Source organism: Agelaius phoeniceus, chromosome 3, assembly GCF_051311805.1.
Source record: "Agelaius phoeniceus isolate bAgePho1 chromosome 3, bAgePho1.hap1, whole genome shotgun sequence".
Taxonomy (NCBI): Eukaryota; Metazoa; Chordata; class Aves; order Passeriformes; family Icteridae; genus Agelaius; species Agelaius phoeniceus.
In genome coordinates, this window is record NC_135267.1 from 56434674 (window position 1) to 56458535 (window position 23862).

Genomic DNA, 23862 nt, shown 5'->3' on the forward strand with positions numbered 1-23862 from the left:
GGTTAGATCCAGAGCATCAGAGTCAAAGACCTATTTAGCAGACCAAATCTGCACAAAATGGATGTGATTCATTGTCTATGCATGTTGAAAAAGTCAGGAGGGAAATTTTCCCTTTCAACAATTTAACTCAAAAACTTATTGTAACATAATTAGTCATCTGGAAAAAAGGAGATGTAATTACATAAGATAATTTTATGATTCTCTGACAGATACCCAAAGCCTACATGTGAATCTGTATCTGCCTAAGGAGGAGAAGCAAGTCCTGCTCATCCTAAAAGTTGAACCTTGGATTAGTTTTTAAGAAGCATGCAAGATAAAAAGCAAGACAATTAAAACATACTCTCCTTTAATATAACCTTTAATAAATAAACCCCTTTTTCTGTGTATTTTTCCAGGTACCTGCTAGTGAAAACTATTGTGATGTGTTGTGGCATATTGTAGTGATTTGTTCCTTCAGGGTGGGTGGCATGCACTCTGGGGGTTTAATTTTCTATATTTTCAATATAGATAACAATGCTGCAATGATATCTAAGTACAGCATGGTGCTTGGGCAGAACTGTGTAGCTGTCACTTTAATTCACTTTGAGAAAATAAGAAAGATTTCCTGTATTTCAAACAAGTCTATGTTTACATCATCCTTCGTAACAAAATAGCACGAATTGTTTCAAGTGAGTAATCAAATACCTTCCACCAAAAAGAGCAGGAGCTCGTTTAGCTTCATTCGCAGGGAGGCAAAGTTTGTAGCCGGAGCAAAAGGCGGCCGCAGAGCTGCCACGCGGTGTCAGTGTGATGCAGAGAAAGAGCCCGGTCTCGTTCCTCCGCTCCGGCCTGGAGTCTGGAGAGACCAGGACCTGACAGGGTGTTTGTAGTAATTTGCTGTTTCGGGAGTTGATAGTCTGATAGGGGCTCACGTGGGGTATTACGTGCTAGCTAGGAAAAATATGGAATATATTGCTGTACCCCCTATGCCCCTACCCCCTATCCATAAACAGCATAATCTACCAGAAATCATATGCTTCATAGTCGCCTCATCAATGAAGCCACTTTTATCTGAATGAATGCATGAAATAAAATGATGGATCAACTTTTGTCTATTCCTTGTTTTGGGAAAGCAGACAGACAAAATACAGGTGCTGGTGTTTCTTTATCTTCTGTCTAAAGGACAGGATGTTTTTGTGCAATCCTACTAGCCCACAACTTGTCCTGGTGTGGATGTACAGAGCAAAAAATATTTGAAGACTGGTTTAATGAAGTCTAATAAATAATCTTAGAGAGATTTTAGGCATAACTGTAAACTATTTGGAAGAGGATCCTGCTGCCTCTCACAATCAGAAGTAACCATACAGCACAAAGAGATTTTATCAGCCTTTTGCTTGTTTTTCTCTGACTTGTGTTGAGAGGGCCATTGTATTTGTCTGTGTGTGGTTGTTAACAAATATACATATTGTTTCTAATAAATTGTTTTATGATAAGGTCTGTGGGGAATGACAGACAGAAGCCAAAGAAAACATTACATAAATAGCGTCTAATTTGCTTTTCAACTGTTTAAAATTAAAGCACTCATAAGGACAGAAGAGTCTTGCTTCATTTCTGCATGTAGAAAGTCCACATTTTCTTCACACAAAACCCAAGCTTTTACCCAGATAATCCTTGCACTCTTAAGGCTGGTTGTACTTACAAGATTTGCCATGCTTATTATATGCTTGCAGAAGTCAGAAAAGCCAGAACTAAAAATCCCCATTGCATCCAGTTATCCAAAGGGTAACACAAGCATACTCACATCTGTAGAGTAGAATATTGCATAAGGTGACTCATTTATATTATAACTGCATCTTCATGAGAATAGCTAGATGATACAGGCAGCTACAATGGGGATGTCTGCATGTGTAAGTGCTTGTGTATGTGTAAGGTTAAACTTCACAGAATATCCTTACTCAAGGTGTTTTCCATGTGGACTTATCTCTAAGTCAGGCACCTTCTTGTGAAGTGGGATGGCATTGCCAATTCTTCTCTAACAGCATTTCCTGGTGTCTGTAATAAAAATTACTGTAAAATGGCACTTTCTAGAGTGCTCTTTAGTACTCCTGTGGATCATAAGGATAAGCAGCAATGCTGTAGCACAGCAAGAAAAAACAAATGTTGCTTTCCCTTGAAAATACTGATCCCAGGTGACTTCTCACAGGCATTAGCCATGCTGGGACAGGCATTAGCCATGCTGGGATCCATTCAAGATCACTGGCTAGGGCATATTCTTATCTATGCAGTTCTTTCCAAGGTGACTACTTAGTGGCTATGGAGCTGTGGCTGGAAGAATCAATGGAAGGAAAGACATACTTAATTTCTTTGTCATCATATGAAAATCCTTTGAGTCACAGATGAAGAAAAACTTCAGCTGAGAAGATTCCCCCAGATGGGTAACTACAGCTAAGAGGCTGATGGGGAAGCCCACTGAGAGACACTTGTGGCAGATCCCAAGGTAAGATGAGCTGGCTTTTTTCATTAACTCCTAGCACATTAGATTTCAGAATCTTGATTAGCTTACTGATCTTGGACTTTCTAACCTCACAACAAGCTTAGAATTAGAACAGCATGTATGAATGGAAAAGGCCAAATATGACTTCTTACTTATTTCCATTGCTCTGTTAATTAAAAAAGCATATATAACACCATATCACAGTGTATTAAGATTACATCAAGTACCTTCCCACATGTTACATTGTCTAAAGTTTGAATAATATTTCAGATCTAATTTGAATCCTTGTCTTTCTCTTTCATTTACCAGATTCACTGGCTTATCACTTCCCTAGTAGGTTGATACTAGGTTGTAATTTTAGCTGTTTGCAGAACACTATTTTGTGCAGTTTGTGGTGCTGGAAGTGCTTATTGCCCAGCAAATGCCACAGGAGCCAGCCTGTGTCCTCCCAGGAGACCTCCAAGGCACACAGTCCCATGCAGTTCCCCTAAAATTGTACAGCCTTAGGATTTTGGGTCACAGGTAGTCCAAACCAGTCTGACTGCAGTTATGTTGGTTAGCTAGGCTGACCAGAGTCCTGTAAACTGGCTGAAAAGCTGGTTCTTAGCATTCAGCTCAGGAGCAGGAAAACATATTTTGTAGCTGCTGAAAGCCGCTAAATACCTGCTTTTAATAGGTCTAATTTAAACCAACAAACATTTATTTGGATTGCACATTTCTTTCAGTGGCTCAATTAACGGGGCTGAGTAATGAATGGAGGCACCACTGGATTGTATTAGCACTGCAGTACTGTGTTAGCAGCCTTTTGGTCCTGCTCAGGAGGCTGTAAAATGCTTTGTTCCTCACAACATAAACACCATTATACTCCTACCAGGGTTGAATTTACTTACCATTAAACAAATGTACACAGTCCTGCAATTGGCACTGCCCCAATAACAGACAGGAGCTGAGGAATGCTGCCACAATATGCATCCAGATGTTTCAGGGTGGGACATTTCAGAATGGGCCCATGTTCACTACTCTGGGGATGTGGGCTTGGAGTAGAACAGAGAAGAGCTGAAAAAGCCAGGGCAAGCACTAAGGACTGTAAACAGCTCTTCTCTGATGCAGCAGCAATGCTGAATCGTGCAGTGGAGATGGGACCTTAGTCATGCTTCTAAACTCTGTTCAAACACTAAATGTGTTGAAGGCTTTAGTACAGTTTGGGAACAGGTTCCTTGAAGAAATTCCTGGTATTTCCTGGTTCCAGGCAGGCTGAAAAACACTGTGAGAATGTAGTGGCTTTTGGTATGTCCATTTATGGACATGAATCAAAGGAACTGCAGGGAGGAAAAAAAGTGGAAAGTGAGAGGAAAAATAAGTTAACTGAACTACTTCCTCTCTCAGATTCTTCTTGGGTTTTGGGCAAAGCCTTACAGTGGTATTTCATCCCAGCTTCTCCTTGCTAACTACTTCCATATGTAGGCATAGTATAACATCAGTTAAAGCCACATTTAAGCACTGTTTTTAAAGAACTTGGGTTTTTGGTGGTAGGATACAAAGTCAGAATGGTTGAATTATTATATATTCAGGTAAAAATATTACTGTTCCTTCTTATATTTAATGTCCTTTTCAGTATAATGAAATGAAAGCTTTCTTCAAGTGCGAGGTCTGAAAAACTATGCTACATGAGAAAAATACAAATGATCTAGTAAAAAATATGCTATTTCTAGTGGTGTCCAAAAGTCAGTTTTCTCAGCTGAGTCCTCGTCTTTGTGAGACAAACAACTGGATACTGTTCAAAGACTTATTTGTTCCTGTGTGGTTGCAGATCATTAAAAGTGGCTCATTCTTGAGGACTTTTTTAACTAGTGTCTTTTGGATGTGTCTCAGCTCTGAGGAATCTGACAAATTTCCATCTGGAGAGTAGAGCCTATTTCATATGAAAGGGCTATAATCCCTGTCTGTTGTTCACATCTGTATTGTGTTAGAAAGCTAAGCTGCAAATCCATGCAAAAGTGTTATGGTACAAAAATCTGAAATACAATGGTTTAGAACTATTTCAAAGTATTTGATACTCTGGTCTACAGCCACCTTGAATTTCTGTTTAATATTTAATTGAATATCTTTTATCAAATTAGTATTGACTTTACAGGGATTCTTTACCAACTGTATTATTAATATAGCTGGAGATCCATTTAAAGGAGGTAGTAATTAGAATGAATATGCTTTCATATATGAATAAAATATTTTTTAAATACAGTAGCAAACTTGCTCAGTAGGATTTTCTAAGGATGCAAGCAACCAAAAGCAGACTTTCAAAACAAGGTATTTTGAAAGGAACATGAACCAATATTCTCTCCCATGTAAGTGACTTTGGACTTTTGAACTCAGGTTTTTATTCTTCCATCTATGCATCTTAGGCACAAAGAATGAAATCAGGAAACTTCTTTACGGTTGAAAGGCCCACATTGTAGCCATCATTTAAGATGCCATAAATTCCACACAAGGGCTCCTTTTTCCTGGGATACCTTTGAAAGAAAGCCTTGCAAACAGTATGATGCCTACCTATACCTCTAGGAGAACTTGCAGCAAAATATTTTAATTTCTTTACCTTCAGAGATAAAACCTTCAGAGGTCTAACACCTGTGAAATGGTGTAAAATGTATGCTTCTGTCAGAAGACTACACACATTTCTGGAAAAAGGAGTGCAATTCATTATAATGCATACCTGAGATTTATGATCCCTAATATGCTCAGGGGAGAGCAACAATGCTTAACAGATTTGCATATGTAGCATACGCCCTTATTTTAATTCACAGTGGCAACAGCAAACCACTACCAAAATATTCTGACAGGCCTCTTCTGTTCTCTGCTGCCCTGTGAAACAGTGCAATAATGTGGCAGATGGAAGGCAAGGCAGTTTCATCATCACACAATCTGGGAAAGGACAGGTAGTGGTCCTGGGCTGCTTTGGGGGAACCCCATTGCAGGTGTCCTTCAGACAACCCTTCCTCAACCAGAGCCCTGCTGCTGCTCTCTGACCCTCCAGCCTTGTTTGCCAGGCACAGCTGGACGACAGTGCCAGGGGAGGCCACAGTGTGGATTAGGTGTTGGAGATACAGCCCACACTGCAGAGAGCTGGGAGCAGAACATGAGTGACTCTTGTGGTCGTGAGGCTCATGGGAATGATGGTATTAGGAAATGTCATTCATTATAATATCTGATACTAACTGATAAAAGACTGCAGAGCAGAGCTGTTCATCAAAACGCTTAAGCAGTGTCATAAGCACCCCATTTCTCACAGGAATTAATCCCAACCTGCCAGGTACATTGTGCTTCTTTCTGTTCTGCTAATCCTGAGAGCTTCTATAGTGATGGTTATGAATGAAGTCCATGTACATCCTGTCCTTTCTGGAACTAGAAATGAGAGTTTTCTTCTTATTTGGGGGTGGAGCCACAGTAGCAGTCAGGCAACCAGTCCTCAGGGTTGTACGAGTGTTTGAAGCGTTTCTAGGGTGAGCTGAATGGCTGCACAATATTCATAATCTGAAAAAAAAACATTGTGAAAAAATGCCAGAGAGTCTCAGGGAGCATAAGAGCCAGAGGCTACCCAAAAGTATTTTGTATGGGACACAGAAAGCCACTTCCTCATGCCAGGAAAATTCCTTTTATTTTTCAGAGGAAGGGAAAATGCTTCTATGTCCTTGAGCAAAGCCTGGTGAAGCCATTGGCAAGACTCCCATTGACTTCCCATTAGTTTAGGGCTCTGTTGTTCATCATTAGTCAAAGCTGGTGTTACACTGATTTGCTGCTAATGCTAGCTGAAATCAATGGGATTGGAAGGTGCTCAGGAAGGATGGACATTTTTGTAAGCTAACACTCTTTCAGCACCAGGAAATTCCAGATTGAACTTGTTTGCCTGAAAAGGATTCTTGTTGGAGAGCATGTTTTTTTCTGAAAACAAGAACTAATGCTTCTAGTGCAAAGGTTAATTTTGAATTCAAAGAATCCCCTTGTCTTAATAAAGGGACGAAAAAAGTCTGTTATTGATGTAGGTCCAAGCACAGGACTGAAGCTTTTCTTTTAGCTTCAGGAGGATGAGGGAGTTGACTCACAACTGTCCTCACAAATAGTTCTTGCTTATCTAAGATGAATGTTTGGACCATTTTCAGAATGTGTAGCTCTTACAATACTTCTCATCTGTGGCCCTGCAGGAGTTTGAACCCATGGACACTCTGCACAGAACTGTCACATGTAATAGTTTGGCCTTGTCAGCAAGGAGGAATATAATCTGCATAACTGCCACCAGAGTCCAGTGCTCTATCATACCACACTTAGGTGTTAATTCAAGTAAAGCAACATCTAAATTAGCCTTACACTGCATGAAGGTTAAACTAGAAGTTTTTTAGAGGTCCCTTCCAGCCTGTCGTATTCTGTGATTTTTATGATACAACTCATTAGCTATTCCCCGAGAATTGCACCAAGTTTTGGACTTCTGCATTTGAGTCTAGAGTCAAGAACCACTTCAATGCTTTTAGCAATTAAAAATATTTTCCTTGCCTTAGTTGAAAACAAATCTTAACCAGTGGAACACCTCAATGAAATTAAGCATGTTGTGTGGTGTATTACAGCAGCCGCTGAATACCATGGTGACTCCTTTCAAACTACATGTGATGCATGAGGATACCTGCTTCCAGTCTCATGCCATACTGGGCTTGGCAAAGCAAGCCTGGCCCTTCCCAAAATTCAGAATTCTAAATTCAGAAGAGTAACAAACAGTTACAGCTGGTTCACTAGTAACAGAATAAGTAAATCTTTAGCTTATTCCCAAGTGTATGTGATTCTGAAGAACCCACCACACATTACTTCATTTTCATTTAGCGAAAAGGCAACCCCTTTAGAAACATGAAAAAGAATAGTGGAGACTAAAGGTAAATGAAATACCAAGCCATTTATATAAAAAATATAAATACTTTATTTTCAACTAAAAAGGTGCAAACATGTAACTTTTGGTCACACTTCTCAACAAATAAACTGTCCAAAAAGAGCCATAGTCAAAGAAAGAAACAAATGCTCAAGTGGAAAGACTGATGAGCTACAGAACAGCCATTTCTCTTAAAGCCACTTGTCTAATAAAGTAGTAAGTAAACATATTTTGCCAGACGAATGCTTTGTAACATTACAGGCACCTCAGCTTCATCTTGACTTCAACTCACCATTTGGCCCTATCTGAACAATTTCCACTAGAGTATCTATTTCATGCTTTGAATGCATTGTCAAACAAGCTTTAAATCTTACCTATCTTGTTCCAAAAAAGAAGGCTATCATTGAACTTTCAAAGCATTAAACAAAAGCACAAAATTTTAAATTAATTTAGATAACTGTACAAATATATATACACACAGTATTTACAATATTCATAAAAAGTAGCTTGTTACAGGTAAATTAACTGCCACAAGCTGTCCAGTCTAATTGACATGATTCTGATTCTTGTTGGCCAAGCCATCTGAATCAGAGTGTCAGAGCTGAAACATTACTGTCCTGACTAACAGAACACCTTCTACTTAGCACTTTGCTGGGTGTTTGCATTCCAGCTGTTGCTGTCTCTAAGCCAGCACCAGCAAACATGCTAATGGTCTCTTCTCAATTGCACTACTAGATGAAGCACGCTGTACCACATTAAGGGAACATTTGCTTGAATCTGCTTTTCCTGCCTGTTTCCCTTAACCCCATCACACCACCTCAGGAACATGTTCTGAAGCTGTGTCTCGCTGTGGTCCCACTGTCCGTTTTACGTTCTTCTTCAAATCACCATTTGGGGTCAGTAGAAAAATTGTCTTAAGTCACATGGAGCAGTTTGTTGAAATTAAAAAAAAAACTGATTTAAATACCTTGTGCTATTGAATCATGTTTACAAAATGAGATGCAAATCAGTTCAAGTTGAGAATGCATTTAGTGTCTCCTTCTGGCTTTATGCCATGTCTCCATACATCTTCCTGTAGTACAGAGACTCAAAGATGTCATTGTCTCCAGGGCAGTTGTAGTGGCACGCGCAGGTCTTGATGAACATCATTTTCCTTTTCATGATCTCCCCATCAGGGCACTTGAACTCCACAGGGAGGGTGGCTGTTCTGTGGGGTGTGCAGCAGCGCCCGTCAGTGCAAACACCACAGAACTTAGCTCTGTAGGTCTTCACGCTGGTGCAGCCAGACAGCTCAAACTTGACAGGCTTGGAGATTTTGGGGGTGCGAATGCACTTTTTGCCTTTCTGTCAGGATAGAAGTGAATACAAGATGTTTAGAAGGTAGGCTTTCACAAAGCACACTAAGCTTGCAAGTTAGTGGTGAGCAGCCGTGCTAATTCTACTGTGTTATCATTAGGCAAGATTGTCTTATATAGTGCCATAACACAGCATGAGAGAAAACTAAGGACATTTAACTGTAAATAGTGATCACCACTAGGGTAAAACTCAAATTTCCAAGTAAACCACTTGAAACTGACTACCTGTCAGCTCTGCACTTTTGGTCACTGTCCTTTTGCTAGTGGATGGAAGCAACCTAGTGCAGCATACATAAAGATAGTAATATTTACCTTGATGTTCTCCTCCAGGTCTGCTTCACAAGGTCTGACCATGCAGAGTCTACTCTGTTTCTCCAGTCTGCAGAAGGCATTATCATTGGTGACCCTGGTAGAGATACCCATGCCACAGGTCTTGGAGCAAGCACTCCATTCCGTGGTCTGTACCAGGCAGTTGGCACGCATCATTGTTGGGTCTGGACCATAAGTGTCTTCCAGTCTGTAAGCTGCAGGAGACAGAAAACCAAAATGAGACCAATGCCTAACCTCAGCCCTCTAAATGCTCCTTCCTTTTCCTTGAGAAATTCAGGCGGCTAAAATACGTGGGGTGATTCCACTAACTGCAGCCCTCCAGCCTCTGCCTGTGTCCATCTAGTCCACTGCCTTCAGCCTCCATCATGCAGGGTGCCCCCTCCCCCGGCTGCCATCTGCAGAGAGCCCCCCACTCACCGGCAAGTGCAGGTCCCACGGCAGTCTGCTCCTTGGCCTCATCGCAGACCCACTCCTCGCAGCACTTTCCAGGGAGCTTCACCCGACGCGGGTAGGGGCAGTCGGGGCTGGGCAGACGGACGTCCATGCTGCAGAGGGGCACGCAGCCCACGGCGCCGTCCAGGCAGGTGCACTGGTACTTGCAGCTGCTCTGGAAGGACTCTCCGCTCCGGTACACCATGCCGCTGAACACGCACGGGGCGCCGTCCCGAGCTGCGAGGGGCAGGAGGCAGAGCGTGAGTCGCGGAGGTTCCCACTTTCCTCACTCCCTGCCCGGCAGGACCCTGTTCCCGTTCCCGCGGCAGCCCTGGCCCCCACTCACCGGTGCAGACGCCGATTCTGCGGTTGGCAGGGGAGCCGAAATCGCAGAAGAGCCCCTTGTGGTGGTCGCAGGGGTCGCGCTCGGTGCAGAGCTCGCCCAGCTGCTTGGCGCACACGCGGCAGCAGCCGCAGCCGTCGAGCACCAGGGAAACGCCGGCGGGGCAGGTGGGACTGTCTCCGCACTGGCACTGCCCGCTGCACTCCTGGCCCTGAGCCTCCTGAAATTGCCGGGGGGGACAGAGAGAGAGAGAAAGGGGGAGCGTCAGAGCCGCCGCCGGGACCGGCCGGACGGGGCAGGCGCGGCGGCGCCGCGGCCGACAGCACTTACCGGGCTGAGGAGGGCGAGCAGCAGCGCTAGGGCGAACGGGGCGAGGGTGTTGGGGACCATCCTGCAGCGGTCAGCGGCTTGTGGGTGACGAGGCGGCGGCGTCGGCGTCGGGCTGCCGGGCGGCGAGGGGAGCCGAGGTAAACCGAGAGCTTCCCGCAGGGCGGATCTCCTCGGCGGCGCGGACGGGGCTGCGGCGGGCCGTGGGCGCTGTGCCGGAGGGTGGCTGCTGCCGGCTGTTGCTGGGCTCCGCTCTCCTCCGCTCCGCTCCGTCCGAGTGCGGCGGGAGAGTGGCTGTGTGACTGCTGAGTGCCGGGACGGACGCCCCTTTATAGGCGGCAGCGGCGCGGCCTCGCCAATGGGCTGAATGGGGCCGCGGACAAACAGCGACATTCCGCGCATTCCTGCGCGCCGCGCCGCGCCGCCCGCCCCGCCCCGCGCCGCCGCCGCCGCCCCGGAGCGGCCCTGACCCCTGACTCCCGCATTCCTCCGGCTGCGCCCCCCCAGCGCACATTCTCACCCCCCCCCAATCACGGTTTTTTATTTTTCGTCCTGATGTGTTTTAAGTGTGAGTCCCCATCGCTGCCAGCGCTCCCGGCCGCCCCCCCGCCCCCGGCAGCGCGTTATTTCGAGGCGGGCGGAGGGTCCGGCGGGAAGGGGCGGCGGGGCGGTTGCCAGGGGCGTTCGGGGGAATCCGCTATTTCCCTTCCCTTGTGCTCCACGCTCGTCCCTCGTCCCTCCCCCGGGCACAGGGGACGTGGGGCGGGTGGATCGGGGGTGGCGCGGGGTACCCGGTGTCCGGCGGCGAACGGTCCGGGGCTTTGGTACCACCGAAAAAAGGTATAATTACGCTACCGGGTATAAATTGACTCTGCGTACCACTGAATCATACTGAATATTTGTAATGTGCTCCTTCCCTAATAGATGCTCTCTATGAATAGAGAGAGTGCCTATTTACTCTGAAATACTTGGCACAGTGAGTGGAGTCTGAAGCATGGAAGAAGTGGCTATTATTTTCCCACTGCCTGTGTGCAGCTGTCATTTCTGAGCAACACGTTCCTCGTTCCTCGTACATCCCTGCTTCCAGCCTTCCTGATGGTCCGCCCCAGGATTACAACAAGAAGAGAATGGCATGCCACCTCATTCAGCCAAAACCTTAGCCCTGTGGTTCGTATTTGACTGAACCCAGGACGTAAGCATTGTGGCTTGTATTAAGTCATTGCAGATAACTGCTATGATTATTGTTGTGTTTCTTTTTTTTTCTTTTTTTAACCAGGAGGATGGCTCTTTCCCCGCCTCCTGTGTATAATTTGAATATTCAGTGATGTCATGTTGTTTGACCTCTGCTTTAACGCAAGGAATGCCAATGTTTTGGCTTTTGACCTGTGGAAGTATGTTAGTGTTTAGTAAGAGAGACCAGCTTAATGCATTGCAATAAGCAATCTAAAATCTGGTCGTACCTTAAGAGATTTCATCTTTTGTATGCAGGCTTTCCCCCACTGCCCTTCTCCCTTGCTCCCCACTTCTTTCCATCCCTCCATATGTAGGCTTACTTCCATGCTATGATGCTGTGATAATAAAACAAGATTCATGAGGGAAAAGAAGGTCTTCCATGTAATGCCCCAATAGGACTATTGTGCTGTAAAACTGCTACTTATATTCTGCCAGCATTGTACTGCGTCTGGTAAAGTCATTTGGATGTCATTTCTTCTTCTTGAAATTCTCCATTAAAAGAAATTAGATTGTCTTTGAAAGAAAAAATGGACCCCAGAGGAACAGTTATGGTAAATAATGTATGTTCCCAAAACCATGAAGTCTCCTAAAATCTGTATTTACTTGAAGGACTCCAGTGGCCTCAGTGCTGGGTAAATAGTATGTGTACCAAAATATGTATGACATGCATACCAAAATGCAAATGTAACCAGGTAAACAGAATGCCTTTTTTAAATGCCTAAATATGGTAGAACATCAGAGAGAGAGAGAGGCTCTAGACATGTTTTATAACTTTCCATGTAAGAGGTTTTTTCAGAGATACAATTTTATTAAACAAAACCTAAGAATCTCACTGACAGAAAAAGTATGTTTAAAAGTAACAAACTACCAGAAAGCCAGGAAATCCAAAATTAAAGGATAAATCTGTCCTAAGTCCTCCCACTGCAGGCCAAGTACAGCAAGCCCCATACACTTGCTGCCCTGAGAAAAATGGCTTGAATAGTTACTTGAATTCAGAACTAATTCTGGTTTTGCACCACTGTGGATCAGGCATTAGCTCACTAAATTACAAGTTGTATCAGCACATGCAGGTAGGTTAGAATCAGAGTCCCCAGGGGTGCCTTTTGGTCATCTTGGTTTCCATGTTGTTAGATGTGTCTAACAATGGGTACCTCATTGGTGCGTGTGTATGTACATACAGGGGCAAAGGGAACTTGGAAGCAAAGGCAGTTCCTGCAGACTCCAGTCTGTCTTCAGCCTATCCTTTCTGATGGCAACCACAGAATCCTCAAGGTTGGAAGAGACCTTCAAGATCATTTAGTCCAGCCAGCAATGTCACCCCACCATAATCACCCCTAAACAGTATCCCTGGATGCCACATCCAAGTGCCTCTTGAGTATGCCACAGGTTGGACAAGTACATCCTGGAATTGATGCATAAAATGGTTAAAATGCACTAATTTTGACTTCCATGCAGGTGTTTATACAGCACATGCTTTTAAGATAGTATATTTTTTCTGCTGAAACTAGGAATTCACTACACCAGCCTTGCAGACGTGTTTACACAGCTATATACGGTATGTGTGTGTCTACATCAGCTTCAGTTGGTGAAGTCTTGTAAAATGTACAGGTGTGGATTGCTACATTCCTCTCTTGTGTTTTTCCTTCTTTTTTTTTTTTTTCCCTGCTTCCCCCCAAAAAGTCACTTGATCGGGTATCAGACATAGTGAAAACCTGGCAAGACTACAGGAAAGTGGCTAGACTTGGAGTGTTTGTGTACTTAAAGAAAGAATCTTGCACATTTTCAACTTTCAGTCACAGATATTTTTTTATAAGAGCAATTGGAGGTCTGAGCCAGCCCTCAAAGCGGAAATCAAAAGCTCCCAGAGAAACATACCCGAGGAATGTGAATCTGATCCAACAACCATACGCAATGCACATACAGTACTGTCAGTCTTATAGGAAGTCTTGCCATATATGGACATCTGGACCCTGAGCTGTTTATCATCACGATAGGCTTGTAGCTGGCTTCAGACATTTCTGGCTTGCCTCAGGTTTAGTGTGCCAATTAGTTCCTTTCCCAAAATGCTCACCAGGATATTTCACTAAAATTGTAATAAATGCATCTCAAAATTCGGAGAGGTCTGGTTAAAGTTACGTTAGTAGGCTTTTGCTTAAAAGGCAGATTCCAAGAAAGACTTACTCTGCTAGCTCAGAAATAGACACAGAGTAAAAATAAAGAGATTTATTCCATCATGAATGTGGTTGCCTGGTATTTCTCTTTCTTAGAAGTCATCTGGTAGCTTATTCTATGTATCTGTAGGCATAGAAAGGGCTCTGAAGTAGATCACTTGCTGAACTTTTACTCATCCTTTTCTGGGGAGATGTTTGGTCTCATCAAGCAACAAAGGCAAAGAAAAGACCACATTTCCCAGGATCTATCAAGCAACTTATCTGTGTGGTGCAATTTGTAGAGTGGTTAGTGGTACAAAGCCTTTTACCTTGTAGCTATGACAATTCACATCAGCTAATCTTACTAATGAGAGCCATTAGCTCTTCTCCAAAGTGAACCAGAATTAGAAGGCAGGGAAGGGCAGTGGATGGCATAGGCTATGGACATGTTTGTGGCTGAAATGGTGGATCTAGTCTAAATTCCTCAAGATACTGGTTCAGATTCTCTGCTAGCATCAGTTGGGTAGTTCACTAAATGCGCTGTTGGCTATCGAAATATTGGGATTTAAAAAGTCCAAGTCCATTGGGCTAAAGCAAAATCATCAGGTGCAATTCCCATTAGCAGACCTGATTTTTGTTGTTTTCCATAATGTCATTCTTTATGTGTTAACATGCAAATATTTTGTTATTTCTAGAGTCCCTGAGAATGCTGCTTTAAGCTCTTGGCTTTATTCTTAAAAAGTAACTGGAGTTTTTGTGAATGTGTGTGGTCTTAAACCAGCAAAGTGATTACTGGAAATAGAGTAATCTAAATGGGTATTCAAAGCACATGTAAACTATTTGTACAAAAGTGAGATTATGAGTACTGTGAAGCTAAATGTCTTTTACCTACTCAGCCTCAGATTCAATTTATCTTATTTTATTCTGAAAAATTTGCCACAGATCTGGTCTTAGAAGCACTGTAGGAGCAGCATTCACTACTTCTGTGAGGGTGCTGGCTGTGTCCTGGGTTTTTCTGGGGAAGTGTAGAGTCCTTCCACGGCTTGCAAAGGTGAGTAAGGAGGGAGAGGCTCTCAGTTGTTTATTTCTCAGGTTTGACTGAGATTTGCAACCTCTTGCTGTAGGAAGTCAACCAGTGTAGGGCTGCAGTTTGTCACTAACCATTCCTTTGACAATTGTCCCACAAATGGTTAACAATTCGTAAAAAGTTGCTGTTGCTGGCTGGAGAGGAAATGTGGCCAGGGATTGACTCAGAACATACACCAGAAATCCTTTTGAGATTCTCAGAGGAACCACGTGGAAAACAGCTGGATGAACACTTCCTCCCACTCTGTCATGGATTATGTGGGCAGGAAAGAATCAGATCTGCTTAGTCTACAGTGCATGTGATCTTGTTTTCAGTTTTTCAACCTGTTTCTTTCAGGAACTGTTAGGGTAAGTTTTGAGGGTTTGTGGGCTTTTTTTTTTTCCCCCAAGCTGAGACACCAGTGTTTAATTAATATTTGGTGAAATTAAGGACTTCCATTAACAAATGCAGTTTTCTTTGCCATAAACTATGGGCTATCTTAATTTATATTGTAGCTGCTGTGGAGTAGAGGCCTGGGGAGAATCCTGTGGGATACATTTTCCATGCTGTCTGATAGGATAGTACATGTGTGGGTGACAGCATGGTTTCTTTGAGCATAAATGAAAAGAGAGAAATGTCTCCCCCATTTTTGATACAACCTTAGTTCACTGACCTTGGTGTAGTGGGCTTTTCTGTTTATACAGTCCTTCCAGAGGAAGTGGAGGAGTGGAGGCTTATTGTATAGGTCTGTAATGTGTCTGGAGGGCTTCATAAGCACACTGCATCAGCTGACCTGCAAAAGAACATACTATCCTTGATACATTGGCACCAGAATCTAGAGATTCTGATTTTTCAGGAAAAAATAATAGAATTTGATCTATGTTCCCCATGGTTCAGGTGCCAGCTTGGCTGTCTGTTTTTTCAGCAAGTGATGTGTGGTATGTGACCTGTGTAAATACATCTGTACAAGTGACGCAGGCAGGGAAACCGGGATGTAACCTACAACGGCCAAGGTGGCTTCCTTATTGACCCACGGATGTGTGTGAAATTTAGCAACTACTGGGCCAGGTCTGAAAAACATCTCAGACTGCTGATCCCTCTGGTGTTGGTGGGAAATTCTCTGTCAGACCATTTTTTACATGGAGACGAAAAAGGCAGATACTCCAAGAAATGTGCATTGTTAGGGAAGTGGAGACATGTTTAAAGTATTTTGATTTCCTGCAGGAACTAATTGAAGAACCCTAGTTGTTTTAAACATCAACGCTCTCAGGTCCAGTGTTTACAACCATGTTGCTACAGATGTCTTATTGATGGGTGGCTTTTAAGTAATAAGCATGATGTTGTAAAAGTGGCAGGACTCTCACTAACAGCACATATTAATCCTGAGCATATTAATCCATTTATAACCCTTTTATTAATAGGTTTTAAATAGAAATCAAGGTTAGGTTTTACTGTATGGTGTTTGTTTTGACCATTTTGGACAACGGGGTTTTTGTGAAGATTGAGCCTAAGAAGTTATTTGTGGTGCATTTCTTGTGGGGAAGTTATCCGTGATGGATCTTGTGGAAAAGTGTAACCTTAATAGCATGGTAGATCTGTATGATTATTTGAGATTCAATTATGACATAGGATGAAAAGACAGTTCATCAACTGCCTTTTTGTATTGCCTAAGCTTTACAAGGTATTTGGAAATCTTAAATCTGTCCTAACAGTGTTCCTGTGTGAGTTACAAACTGTGCAATAAAAATTTCAGGTGAGTTCTAAAACTGACCTTTCTCCTTCTGTCACTTACAAGATACTGAGGGTTGATTTTCAAATTCCTTGGGAACAGTTTTCTCATTTTATCTTCTCAAATTCAGTGATAACTCACCCAGGCCTTCACATATCTTTATTTTTCTTGGTAAATGGCTTGCAAAGAGTGCCGGTAGAGTGCATGACTTGGGAAGTGCACTTTCTATTTCTTTTTTGCCGTCAAGCTGCCACAGGGGGGAGTAGAAGTTTGGAAAGGACTGTGCTTCCCAAAAAGTCGCCGAGGCAAGTGCTGTATTTGTGTGTACCCCGGCCAGTCTCTCACGGAGAGAAAAGCGAGGGCAAAAGAGGAGTGGGTGTTCTAGGAATGAAAAGGTTGGTCGGAGAAAGGAGCCGGGGGGTTTCTACAGCTGGAACAAGCTGAATGGTTCACTGCTTTGCAAAACCACACTGTTTTTCTTATTCATTCCTACTAGCTTTTCTGTCCAGATGTAAGGAGAATGTGACTGAATTGTTTTCCTGCCTCAGGAGGGAAGATGACATGTGGGAGTTGTAAAGCACTTGCAAAATCCCTGCCTGTCTGACAAAAGGCTTTTCCCACATTAGTGCTATTGGCTAATGAAGAAAAAATGCTAGGCAGAGGCAAGGCAGAGGACACAGAGAGGAAAAGTTTTGCTAACTTGATAGAAAAGGGTTGTTTTTGTGGGACTGTTAGTGTTGGTGAAATCCACGCTGTCTGCTTCACGATGAGTAACTGGACTCTGTGGGTCCTAGGCAGGCAGGACGCGTTCCTCACGCCTTGGCCCTGGCTGTGAGGTTGCTGTCTCGTCCCTTGTGTGACCACAACTTCTCTTGCAAGGCACGGTCTGAAGCAGCAGCGTGGCTGTCAGCCACCATCCTGCCCTGCCACTGGGTTTGCTGCAGAGGAGGCATGTGGGCACAGAAGAGGTTGTTAGAGTGGGTGTTGAAGGACTGGGCTCAGATTTTGAAGTGGTGCAGTATGACAAGAGGGTGGAAAAGGGACTTACCCCTCCTGTTAGCTTCCCACCCATGTGCCCTATTTGAGCATGTCCCCAGAGAAAAGCAGCCAAGATCCTGAGTGGGAAAGGCTAAACAGGGCTGGAGAGAAAGGTGCACATATGTGTTTGTGTGGGAAGGGTTGCGGTGCAGTGGGGTGGAATGGAGGAAGTGGAGAAATTGGTGTGTGAGGAGAGTGGTGTAGGTGAGCCAGCCAAGGATGAGGTGGGCTTGGCAGCTTCCTTCCCACTGCCTTCACAGTATTTCACCACCTAGAAATTGTGCTCAGGTCAGTTCAACCATGGGAAAACTCGCTTGCCAGGAGAAGAGAGAGGTGTCTGCGGCAAAGTTTGGGTGTTCCTCTTCTCCACACCTTTGGTAGCCAGTCTCTGTTTTCTCTTGCTCTGCTGCACTCAGGAACAAGCTGCATTGAGGTGCACAGTGGAGAGACTACAAGTTTCTCACTTTTTGGGTCTGCATTAGGGAATTTTATCACTGGACAACCTAGTCAACAATTTTTGGGAAAGAATGAAATAATTTTTAGGAACTTGTTAATGATCAGGAAAACAACTGAAAGGAGTGAATCAGGATCATTTTCTAAGTCCTCAAGATCTGATTGCACAGATCTGTAATGAGTTAGAGTAGGTGAGAATAAAGGAAGAATTAAAGGAAAAACACATTTATGCTTCTGTTACCTATAATGAGAAATAACAATAACAATGGCTAAATGTGTTATTTTAGAATGCAGAGGAGAATGTGGCAGGTAAGTCTTTGCTTTTGGTTTTAATGGTGAAAATTGATTGGGAAGATTGGGAAGGAAAACCATTCTTTGGGTAGCATTTGTTTATGCATTTTGTATATCTGTGATTCCTGGACTTTTGAACTATCATCAAAAGGAGCCTGGGCAAAATCCACATTCTTTATGTTTAGCACATTGATAAATTCAGTTCTTGCTGCACAACCTTGTTCTTAACAGACACAAAAAAGAGAGAATTATTGGTCCAATTTCCAAATAAGACATAAGGAATTTATTTATGCTTTTGGGAGGTAATATACCTAAGTTTGAATGGAACTTTGTTAAGTATAAAGAAATTCTCAAGGAATGCAAGGCTGGTTTAGCTCCACAGTAAATATCTAAGATTAAAAAAATACATATACATTTTTCAAACTGGTGCCTAAACCTCAAGTTTCTTGTTTTTAATTAGGGTGGTTGTTGCAAATTCAGGAAGTTAACCGAACATAAAAATACAAACAGAAACCAATAAAATTAAATACATTCAGAGCAACTTTTAATTTTTTCCTTAGTTGTAGTTGTACATAAATTATAGATGAGGTTAAAGTCAGAAGCATAGTGAAGCTTGTACCACAGTTTACTGTACTCACCTGAACTCTTGCCATGATAAAGCCCTAGAGCATGCTGACCTGCGTCAGTGTCACACTGTCACAATACCTAGACCCTGCTGGAGTGCTTTTACAAAGAAGCACAGGGTCAAGATATTAATTCTGGACATGAAATGTTTTGTTACAAATCTTTCCTAACATTTGAAGAATCAATACATGTACAAAATCAACACCAAGAGCAAAACCAGCATTACATCGTTTGTAATTCCAGTTTCTTTGGGTTTTCCATTTTCATCACTTTACTCTTTTCAGGAAAGAAAAGAAAAAGAGAGTAAGTCTGAGGGAAATTGCAGCAATCGTTTTTGAGTCCAACACTTTTACTTTATGTGTCAGCCTTTCTGTTTAGACTCTTCATCATAGCTGAGGATGAATGGGCAGCATAGTTACTGTAGTGTAATTGAATCATTCTTCTCCTTGAAAAGGTATAGATGTGTGTTTCTGTTGCTAGAGGTCACAGGTTTGTTCCTGCAGAGACTTGGTTTTACATTGTGTCCAGAGCTGATTCCCTATGCACTTTTGACATTTTATTATGTAATTGCAGCAAGAAAAACGCATATGCTGTATTTCAAGTCAAATTAGTTGAATAAATGAGGCGTCTAATTTTTATTTCTTGAAGGCCACCAGAGCAAATCTTGCCAAAGTTATGTTTTTACTCAAAATTCCTTAATTTTTCCTGCTTTTGCTTCAGACCAACACAGAACAGTACATTCTCATTATTTAATCCTATAAGAGAAAAAAAAAAGAAAACAGAAAAACCCCACCAAGGTAACAAGAAGTTCTCCTCTACAGATATTTACCAAGAGAGCCGAGCAGGAACATAATTGCAGGACTCAAAACATATTTGATAATCCTGAACTAACTGAACAAATGCATTAGAATTTTGGGGAGAACTAAGATGGGAATAACAGGAAAGCTGTAGAGAAAAACATCTCACAAGATTAAGACAGTAGAGTGCCCAGAATTTTTGTGAAGATTTGATACTGGGATACTTCTGATGAGAATAGACCCAGGGTGATCCTTTTGCTTAATGACTCCTCTTGCTTGGAAGGAAGTTTTGAATTTGTAAGTGTGAGATAATTGTTAGCCATCATAGAGTACCCAGCTGTAGATAGCTTCAGCAGCTTGACCATGGGGCAGTGGTGATGCTCTGCCTCACCAGCTGTAGCATGTCATCCCCAGAGAATGAGGGGTAAAACTTTCTTCCTTGCCTGCCTTTGCCCTTTGCACCTTGCAAAATATTCACTTTTGCATCATTTGTGCATCTAATCCTTCTTCGTTTTGGAAGCTTTCTCCTTTTCCTAACCATCATTTTCCCGGACTCCCACCTTTTCCCCACTTTTCACCACCTTTCCTCATTTCCCTTGTGTCTTCAGTGAACTGTATCTTCTCTAGCACAGAGATGAAGCTGCTGTTGCTCCTCACCACTGCTGCCCACGTTCCCACAAGCAGCCCTTTCTGTCTTCAGAGCAATGCTCTCCTTCTCAGGAGGTGACTCCTTGGTTTGCTTCTGAGTATGAGTTGACAGTAAGACTACCTTTGCTAGCCTAGGTGAGAAGGTTTTATAAAACAATGTATAGGTGAATGTGGAAGGCTTTTGGGAAGGCCATTGAGGGGTCTTATAGATTTGTTTAGCCTGTAGCTTGGAGGATGTTTTTAAAACAACTCTGCTTTCCAAGCTGGAAAGGTCACTGCTTCTTTAGAATATTTTTGGAGATGTTTCTGTGGTTTGTCAGATCTAAAAATAAACTGTGATCAACACACTTTAAAATTATGACAGGTATTTTTTTTTTCCTAAGAGTATATAAAGCAATTATATATTTGTTTTCCTGCTGGGGAACCAGTCAGAGCTACAGACAAGCTATGAAAATCCCCTTCAGAATTCCAGGACTGTTTTTTTGGTGTGTCTTCAAAGTTGTGAGCATCTGCTTGCCTATCTGTTAATCTGTCTTCTGCTTTTTATAGAGCCTATATTTTTTCAACTGAGAGACAAAGACACCAGGAACATTTCTAGTCTTTTTTCCTAAATTTCTAGGACAACTGGAGACCTTTGACTGAAGATTTTTTTTCATTAGAAAGAGAAATCCTGATGAAATAGACCCTGTGCATTGCTTGTGTTGATTTTCAGCAAAATGAAGCTGAGAAAAAAATTGGAATTCTTTTGTTCTGAAACATGTCAATGATTTGGTTTGATTTTGAAAGAGAGAAATGCTGGAGGAATTTATTTCAAGTCCTCTTTGTGTCAAGGACCTACTGGTCTTGATTGTCCTGAAAAACACTTTTAAAATTTTCACTTTGAGTGACATTTTTTTAATGTCTATCACTGTAAGCAGAGCTGATGTCATGTTTGGAAACCCAGTCTTCTTCAAAGAGAAGAAAAAACATTTTCTGGTTCACATCAGGGAACACTTAAAAACATCCTATGATTTGTTTAGAGTCATGAAAGCCTGTTATGTAAAAGCAAATTTGGCAATGCAGTTTTGCCATTTTCTGTCACTGTAGTTGTTCCTAAACCAAATCCCATTTTGAGTGTCTGTGGTATGGAGCCTTGGGTTAGGTGGTTAAAAGGTCAATGTTGGGTATAGGCCAGTGAGTCTGGCAGGTAGGGATCACTCACTGATGAAGACCTTGGAGACCTTCAGCCATCATTCTGCATTTTCTCTGCTTTTGTGTGAGCCTGTGCTTGAGTGTGCAGTATAGCTGGGAGTGTGGGTGGAAGCTTTGCTACATATAAAGAAATGGTAGCTGTTTGTCATGCTTTTTCTCTGCTGGAGTTGCGGGGGGAGTTTCTGAGGCACAGCTGCAGGGATTGAGCTGTGAGATCTTCTTTGGAGACCTGAGGGTACCAAACTTTTCTCTGATGACACTTGCACACAAGGACCTTATCTCCCCTCACAGCTGCTTCAGGAACATTTTGTGTTTCTTGAGTTTAGTCTAGGTCCTCTAACTCAGAACAGCTCTCCACCCTAGTAGTAGTTGGGTTTTTGCCCTAAGCCCTCAAGCATGTCCCAGAAGGGCGATGTGCCAGGGACACTTTCAGAGGGCTCAATTATGGACTGTGTTGCCAGTGCCTGCAGGGCAGAGGGCTGGTGCAGGTTATTCCTTCAGGGGTTTTCCTGCCTTTCACAGCCAAGGCAGCAGCATTCAGCACTTGTCAGTGGGACCAGCAGCTGCCTTTGTGGACTACCTGCTTTGCAGAGTGGCATGGGGAAGAGCTGAGGGGAGAGCCTTATCTACCTGGTCTGCCACCTCTAGAGTACACAGGCTAGGAAATTCACCCCTGCATTTAAAGAAAGAAGAAGTAGCATGACATCTCTATCTGTCCACTGATTTAAATCTCATTCTATTTTAAACCCCATTTTTGACAGTGAGTCTTATCTAAAATTGGCAGAGAAACAGAGGATGTTGCTTTTCATCAGGACAGAGCCTGCATTTAGCTTTCTTTTAAGTGGTGCAATAAAATATGGGAACAGACTTCAGCTTCCCATGTTTTAATTCTTGTTTTTTAATCCTTGTTTTCGTTTTTGAAACTATTTGGATCCAAAAAGACATTTTTTTCTCTTTCCACTTCTGGTTTGTTTGTTGGACCACTGCCTGCTCACCCTATTCAGATGTCAAGAGACTTTCTATTTTTCCATTTCTGGAATAGTCATTCACGACTCAGTGTTTCTTGTGAAAACCCTCAGAATTTACAGTGTGTTTATTGGTCTCTCACCAACTGAAGTTTCTGTCTTGTAATAGTTTGTTTCAAAGTTTCTCTCAGATACTGTTATATAGATTTGGTTCACAAAATATTTCTGTGGTAAGCCTAGGAGCTTAAGAGACCGTCTTCCTAAAAGATCTAGCTAATAAGCTAATTAAAATATAAGGAATTTATAAAATTTGTTGAACTGGTAGGTTTGAGACATAGTTGATGGGGTAAGACATTTTTATTAGTAGACTAATGGGCAAAGGATACCAGTTGTGTGCAGTGTTTCAGGAATGCACAGTAAAACAGCTTCTGTGTGAAGAGGCCATTATTGGGTCCAGATTTTGCCAATTATGCTGCACAGATTAAGAGCAGGTTTGTGCAAAAGAGCTTGTAAGATGTGGTAAAACAGGGGAGAACCAATAACATATGATGAGTGTTTTCCCAGGGTGCAGGTAAGGTGGTTTGCTTTAGGGCTGTTGCAGTGGAAAGGAAGACTGAGGAAGAAGAGGTACATGGCATAAACTGGACCAGAAAGAGCAAGAAAGTAAAATGTTGAGGGGGAAGTTCAACAAACTGTAGAGCAGAAAAACATGGAGGAGTTACTGAAAGAGTAGAACATGGTGGGTTTTGCACCAGAACCCATTGCTGTTCTGCCCAACACCTAATTAGCCTGGTAAAGCAAAACATTAATGAACTTCACCATTGACTTTTTTTCATTTTTACAGCTATGTAACCTGAAGTGTGGAAGGAAGCTGTAGAAGCAAATAGCTGGAATGTGCTACAAGTGTGTGAGAGGGCCGGGGCCGCTGAACAGTGCAAAGAGGCAGGAAAAGTGGATGGAAACTGGTATAATCAGTCCATTAAATTAAAAATCTGCCAAATCAGACCTGTTCTATAACTCTGTTTCTCATTTTACTTCCTTTCTGTCTCTCATTAAAGTGTACAGCTCTGGGGTAGGTGGGAACTTTTGGGGGACTGCCTCAGAAAAGGAAAACTGCATCTATGGTTTGGTTTGAGTGTTACCCTTTAAGCCTAATGAACTGGCTCATTAAACTATTATAATAATTATAATAACTGTGTTTTAGACATAGCTTAGTTTTAAGCCTGGACATGAAATAATATCTTTCTAAAAATCAAGATTGTTTGTGAATCTTTCTTTTCCTGCTGTGGTTCTTGCTGAGTTTTGTCCAGGATGTCTCTGGAAATGTGAGCTCCAGATATATCACAAGACAGCCTGTGTTGTGTGGCAGCTCTGTGTTGAAGAAGAAAATGCTGGGAGGAGACAGCTAAATGTGCATGCAGACTTCTGTGTGTTCATCAGCCCTGATTCCAAACATCCTGTTCAGTTTCTGATCACTGATTAGCAGCACAAACAAGATAGATACCTTTAAC

At 42.6% G+C, this 23862-nt stretch overlaps 1 protein-coding gene across 1 annotated transcript; it reads right to left on the reverse strand.

Moving 5' to 3' along the window:
• Positions 1-7406: 7406 nt before the first annotated feature.
• Positions 7407-10606, reverse strand: CCN2 (cellular communication network factor 2). The gene is made up of 5 exons (XM_054629698.2): positions 10170-10606; positions 9843-10059; positions 9482-9733; positions 9047-9258; positions 7407-8723 (listed from the first exon to the last, which is right to left on the reverse strand). The coding sequence occupies exons 1-5, from the start codon at positions 10566-10568 to the stop codon at positions 8427-8429; spliced, it is 1377 nt and encodes a 458-aa protein (XP_054485673.2). The 5' UTR covers positions 10569-10606; the 3' UTR covers positions 7407-8426.
• Positions 10607-23862: the final 13256 nt, after the last annotated feature.

Excerpts from the sequence above, each read along its gene's own strand:
- CCN2 (XM_054629698.2), bottom strand. The coding sequence starts at position 10,568 with ATGCGCGGAATGTCGCTGTTTGTCCGCGGCCCCATTCAGCCCATTGGC. Across the intron at positions 10,060-10,169 it reads TGCTCGCCCTCCTCAGCCCG|GAGGCTCAGGGCCAGGAGTG; the intron begins GTAAGTGCTGTC and ends CGGCAATTTCAG. Across the intron at positions 9,259-9,481 it reads CGTGGGACCTGCACTTGCCG|CTTACAGACTGGAAGACACT; the intron begins GTGAGTGGGGGG and ends TGTCTCCTGCAG.